Genomic DNA, 6287 nt, shown 5'->3' on the forward strand with positions numbered 1-6287 from the left:
GGCTCATTATGCTACCGAAACGCGTCTGTGTATACCCTTTATTTAGGCAAAAGAGCATTCATAAATCAGTGGTGGCGAACCTATGGCACGGATGCCAGAAGCAGCACTCAGAGCCCTCTCTGTGGGCACGCGTGCCATCGCCCCAGTCCTAGGCCTTCACCTGGGTTTTATAAAACCTTTTCTCTTTAGGCCTCCGCCACCGTATGCAAAAAAAAAAAAAAGGTTCAATCAGTCAATTTCAACTTCTCGCGGGGAAAAAAAAAGATCTTGCAAAGTTGGAAATGATTGATTGAACTTTTTAGTCCCACCCAGTCTGCCATTACCACTGCAGCCATGCCCATCCAGTTGGCCATGCCCACCCAATGGGCCACACCCAGCCAATGGACCACACCCACCCGGCACTCAACGATGCATAAGTGGGTTTTGGGTTGCAGTTTGGGCACTCGGTCTCTAAAACATTTGCCATCAGTGTCATGTCAACAATTTTGGAATCAATGTGGATATTTTAGTGGCATCTGATTTCTCTCCCCCCCCCTCCCTTTTAGGAGCCAGAAACACCAGAGGCTAAACCAGAGGTGGCATCAACACGGAGACCAGCCAGCGCAGACAGTCAGCAGCAGCCTTATCCCTGTAAGAAACTTTTTATTACTATTTTTTAAAATAGTGGAAAACTTCTTTTTTTTTCAATCATGAACTATAGTGACTGGAAGTTGCTGGGGCTAATATGTGTTTTAAATAACATTAGGTGCCAGGTTTTGGGAGTTGCGCTCTAAAACAACCATGGGGTGAAGGTGGACTAAAAAAACAAAGCAAACACTGCAGGTTTTTGAAGAGATAACTTTAGCTGGCTTCCTAAAATCAAATTCTGTACACTTTGGCTTTCTGTTTGTGCCTGGGTACGACCTGATGGAGAACACGGCCTGCTGGCAGCACGAGAAAGTACATAAAAATTAAAATATTGTTCAAGTGAATGGTGAGGAAGCTTGATCAGCTGTTTCGGGACTTCAGATTTGACGTTCACCTTTGTCGGGCAGTCCAGACAGGAAATCCACAGCATGAATATTAACACTCCTTTTATTTTAAGGTTACCGTAATTGAATCTTGCAAGGCTGAAAACCCATCTTCCCCTACCTTCTTTTTACTTTAGGGAGAGGATCCCTTCTGTAACGCTTTCCACACCCCCATTTCTTCTCTTATCTGATCGTTGTCTAGGTCAGGGCTTTTCAACCAGTGGTACGGGTACCACCTGTGGTACATTGGCACCTGGCAGGTGGTACACGACCATCCTAGAAAAGTGGTAGTGGGGGGGGGGAATGAGCTGAACCAGTGACAGCACCGCACGAGCCTGAGCGAGAGATGGCTGGAGCTGCAGGGCTATCAGGGCCCAGCAGAAGCGCCAGGATCAGCACCAGGCTCCAGCTGGAGCTCGGCGCTAATCCTGGCGCTTCTGCTGAGCCCTGAAGAAGCACCAATCAGTTAGAAAGAGGCACTGATCCTGGCGCTTCTGCTGAGCCCAGAAGAAGCGCCGATCAGCTGGAATGTTGCAGCATCTCCAGGGTCTTGTGATTTATATTCAGATGCTTGGCAACTGATACATATTTATGATGGTCGTATTGTCCCAGGGTCATGTGAAGTGACCAAAACCTGATGCAACCGTCCAGCAGACAGGGGGAATAAAAACCAAACACTCCCCCCCCCCACCTCCGCTGCTAATCCTCAACAGAAATGCTCACAACAATGAAAACCTCGGACAGGAGGAAGAGCGCCCCTGAGTGGGCAGGCAGGTGTCTTGCTCGGCTGTGGCTTGGGGGGCACTTTTTCCAGTACCACTTTAACTTCGAACAGTCACTAAGTGAACTGTTGTAAGTCGAGGACTACCTGTACTTTATCACTTTTTTTCTTTTTTTGTGTGTGTGTGTGTGTGGTCATCAAGTTTTTGACACCTTGCTAGGCGACTGGTGGTACTCGGATGTTGCCATATCCAAAAAGTGGTACAATGGGTGAAAAGGTCTAGGCCAGTGTTTCTCAACCTTGGCAACTTTAAGAGGCATGGACTTCAACTCCCAGAATTCCCCAGCCGGCCTGGTTGAAGTTGAAGTTCGCGCCTCTTAAAGTTGCCAAGATGGAGAAAAACTGCTAAGCTGCAATTAATCCCAAGGTGATTTTTTTTTTCCACAAGGCAACTGGACTCTCTTTATTTTTCTTTAAAGACCTTGCGCTTCTCTTTTGAAGCTTCTTCAAAAAAAGAATGCAAATGTCCAGCTGTCTGCAAGGAGTCTAAATCCTTCCATTCCCCCCACCATCCAGTCAGAGCTGAAGAAGTTTCTTGGATGAGAAGCAAAACGTCTTCAAAGAAAAAAAAGAAAGTCCAGTTGCCTCTTGAAAAAGCATCTTTGGGATAACTATGACCCAGATGACTGAAAACCTCTATAGACACTAAGCTGCCATTCTCCCTCCTGTCTCCCAAGGTTATTCTCTCATCCCATGACACCCTGTTGAAATTCAGCCTTTCATACAGGTGGTCCTCGACTTACGACCACAAGTGAGCCCAAAATTTCTGCCGCTAAGCGAGACAGCAGCTAAGATAACTTTGCCCCATTTTACGACCTCTCTCACCACAGTTGTCAAGTAAACCACTGCATCAAGTTAGTAATAGTTGCTAAGTGAATCTGGCCTCCCCAATGATTTCACTCAGCAGAAAGGGGATCGCATGACGCCGAGACACTGCAACCGTCATAAGTACGAATCAGTTGCCAAGCTGACGCTGACTTTTGATCGTGTGACCATGCTACGACGGTTGTAAGTGTGAGAAACGCTCATCAGTCCCTTTTTTCAACGCCGTTGCAACTTTGGTCACTACATCCGGGTCCCCAACCCCCTGACTGTTGTGGTTCCTCGTCAGCCCATGGACCTGGCAGCTGAGTCCGGGGAATCAGAGGAGGAGGGGGGGCCTGGAGTGACATCAGAGTCAGAGGAAGGCTCTGAGGAGCTCCAAGACTTAACAGTCTGATGAGGAGCCTGGCCCCTCTATTCGCGCTCAGGCTGAGACACAGCTGGGAGTCTGAGGGGGATAGAGATGAATCGCAGCTGGGAGATACCCAGGATGCACGAAAACGCCAGCAAGAAAAGAGAGTAGGACAGAGGAATGCAATGGGGCGGCTCGAAAGGCAAAGGAGAAGGCATTAGGAAGCCAGGCCTTGGCTGCATAATAAAAGGGAAGGTGTGGGAGGTGCTGGTTGCCAAAGGCAACTGTTCGGGTTAAGAATCAAGTTGCGATGAACTGTATTTGTTTTCCTCAGGTCTGTGACTAATAAAAGGGGTTTGGGTTTGTCCTGCGGTTTCTGCCTGCTTGATTTGAAGAGGTTTTCTCCTTCTGAACGTCACAAGGCGCTCAAATAGGCTGGGACAGAACACTGACCAAGAACCGGCACCAGTCTGTGGCATGCCACAAACCGGTCCACACAAACAAGCGAAGCCCCATCTGCAGGATGCAGGCAACATGCGAACCCCACGTTCAGTCTGTGGAAAAACCTCTCTCCACAGAACCAGTCCCTGGTGCCCAAAAGGTTGGGGGCCACTTGCCGTCCGTAAGTCGAGGATTACCTTTCCTGAGAATATTCCTACTCTTCCTTTCAGCAGGTTACAAGGAGCCCAACGGGAGCAAGAAGAAAAAAATCCAGTGGGCCTATTACGGAGACGTGAAACTCCGAGCGGTATTTCCTGGGAGAGCCAATGCTTGCCGTTGGAAGCAAGGAAGAATCGACACCGTCTCACCGTGCCGTTATTCCAAAAGGCTGCGGAAGAGCCACCCGCCCATCCAGGTGGAGATGCTGTCTTCGACTCCCCGCAAGGTGAAACCTAAGCTGAAAGAGCAGCCACCTCCTGTGCCGCAGACCCCCAAGGACCAGATCAAGCACTGCGAGGACTGTGGTAAAAATTTCAACGGAACGGCGAGTTTCCTCCGCCACCGTATACGACACACGGGGGAGAAGCGCTACGAGTGCTGTTTCTGCGGGAGAGGGTTCTGCTGGCGGTCTGACCTGGTCCGCCACGAATGCCAACACACCGGCAAGAAGCCGCACGAGTGCTCCTTCTGCGGACAAGGCTTCGACCGCAAGTGGTTACGGGTAAAACATCAGCAGACCCACCTGCAAAGCAAGCCGAATCTTTGACCAGCGGGAAGATGCACAGCAACAAGAAGAGGAAAAAAACATATTTTTTTTTTCTGCAGCTTTGAATTCAAACAGGCAATAGTACCTCATCCACTTTTTTTAGCATTACCTTTCTCGGAAATAAAAATGGTGTAAGGCAGTGGTTCTCAACCTTTTCTAGTGCCGCAACCCCATAATACATTTCCCCATGTTATGGTGACCCCCAACCACTTATACATCACTGGGTGCCAGGGGCGTGGCCAAAGAAAAGGGGGAAAAATGGCAGACAGCCTTGTTTGGCGACCCCCGTGAAATGGTCGTTCGACCCCAAATGGGGTCCCGACCCACAGGTTGAGAACCACTGGTGTAAGGGAAAAGCAGGCCAGAAACCACCATCTCTGATGAGGGTTTGGTAATAATCTCCCTCTTACTTGGGAGAATTTTGAAATGTCCTGAGATTTCAGGTGTCCGATATATTTTTCGGGCAGAAACTGGAGGCTGCATTTAATCGCAGAGCTGCCAATATCTGTTGGCAGCTGGTCGCAGATCCCTGGTTTGAAATTTTTATCCCATGCGAAGGTGGCCATCTTGTTTTTTAAAAAATGTTTTTTAATGAGCCAGCTTTTCATTAAAAAAAAAAGAGAGAGAGCGCAAACGAAACTTCCCAATTGCTTTTGTGCTCATAGCTTTATTGGCAAAAATGACGACTAGAACGGTCGATCTGCTTCCCGGGTTTGGCGTGAGATTTAAGAAAACCTTGGGGACTCTTTTTGCGGTTTAATGAGAAATATACAGCTGGTCTTTGACTTACGACGAGAATTACAGTGCCACATCGTGCTGGTTGTTAAGCAGCTGGAAACTGGTCATAAATTGAGGACTGCCTCTATATTCTGTTCTCTCTGCTTTCCGGATGAATAATGCTTCTTGTGTAAAATACTTGGTTTCACACGTAGTGATCTTGAGAATGTATACATACTAGGAAACCAACTTATTTGCAATTTACTGATTGAATAAATTGCTGCCTAATAACCAAAGGAAAGAGATAGTCATTAATCCTATTAATAGGATTAGCAATTTTTCGTCCCAGTCTTTTATCCCCTGTACATTTTAACATGTTAACTTTCATCTCCCCAAATGGCTACCCGGCGTGGCTTATGGGCTTTGGGGAACTGAAACCTACCTGCCCAGGGCCAGGGATAGATTAAAGGGCAGCAAAGCAGAGGTTTAAAGGTGTGAAGCTCTTTAGATATATTAAAATCTCAATATGATATAGGAATCTCACAACACTGGTTGCAGTTTCCTCTTTTAGACATGACAAGTACCTGTCTGGCCTCAGTTTTTCGTAACGCTGGTAGCCCTGTCCAGCCTTTGCAGAAGTCTCAAAAAAAGAAAGAAATGTACAGTATGGTAAGAATCCAGGTCACAAAGATGGGAGACATTTTATAAATATTCTCCTGGCATGCCTTGTAATGTGACAAGAAAACAAGCGCCTTCTAAATGCTCAAGTCCTGCTCGGATCTTAAAGAAAATTACAATGTATGTGAATGGGGGAGAGGATCTGTTTCCAGAATTTATACTGTTGGCCAGGGGTCTTTACAATTGGCCCTTTTATGACTTGTGGACCAACTCCCAGAATTCCTCAGCCAGGAGTTGAAGACCACAAGTCATAAAAGGGCCAAGTTTGGAAGACCCCTGCTGTTGGTTGGTGTTGGACAAAATTGTATTTTTCTCTGTGTTTTATAATTAGCCTCTTGGTGTTAATTGTTTCTGGTTTCCACTCAGTCAACTGCATTAAATTGCTATATACGCGGGCTCTTCTCTGAGACAGTAGTGCATTTTGAGTTTGTTGATTAACCGTTTTTCAGCTTTCGTGCTATTTTACAAGTTTTTTTTTCAATAGCTAAAGTATCGGCTGATAATTTCACCATGTTGTAGATAAATAGAGCTGATTTGTTATCCTAAAAGTTAAAATAAATTTTTAAAAATATCTTCCAGGAGACTTGTGGACAAATTATTTTATTTTACTAAGATTTTGTTTGGTCAGCGAGATAACAACATTGAAAAGTTTTTTTTTCCACCTTTTGTCTTGATTGCTAGGTCCAACTTTGGTTGGGGTTTGTACTATGGAACAGAGAA

General features: G+C 46.4%; 1 protein-coding gene across 1 annotated transcript; it reads left to right on the forward strand.

Annotated features, from left to right (window-relative positions):
- Positions 1 to 545: 545 nt before the first annotated feature.
- LOC120319931 (zinc finger protein 599-like) lies at positions 546 to 6071 on the forward strand (the record flags this gene model as incomplete). The annotated part of the gene is made up of 2 exons (XM_039369296.1): positions 546 to 630; positions 3640 to 6071. Coding segments are annotated over 2 exons (618 nt in total), but the record flags the coding sequence as incomplete, so codon positions are not given.
- Between the last annotated feature and the right edge of the window lie 216 nt (positions 6072 to 6287).

This window comes from Crotalus tigris, unplaced genomic scaffold, assembly GCF_016545835.1.
Source record: "Crotalus tigris isolate CLP2741 ecotype Arizona unplaced genomic scaffold, ASM1654583v1 scf7180000021007.49238, whole genome shotgun sequence".
Classification (NCBI taxonomy): domain Eukaryota; kingdom Metazoa; phylum Chordata; class Lepidosauria; order Squamata; family Viperidae; genus Crotalus; species Crotalus tigris.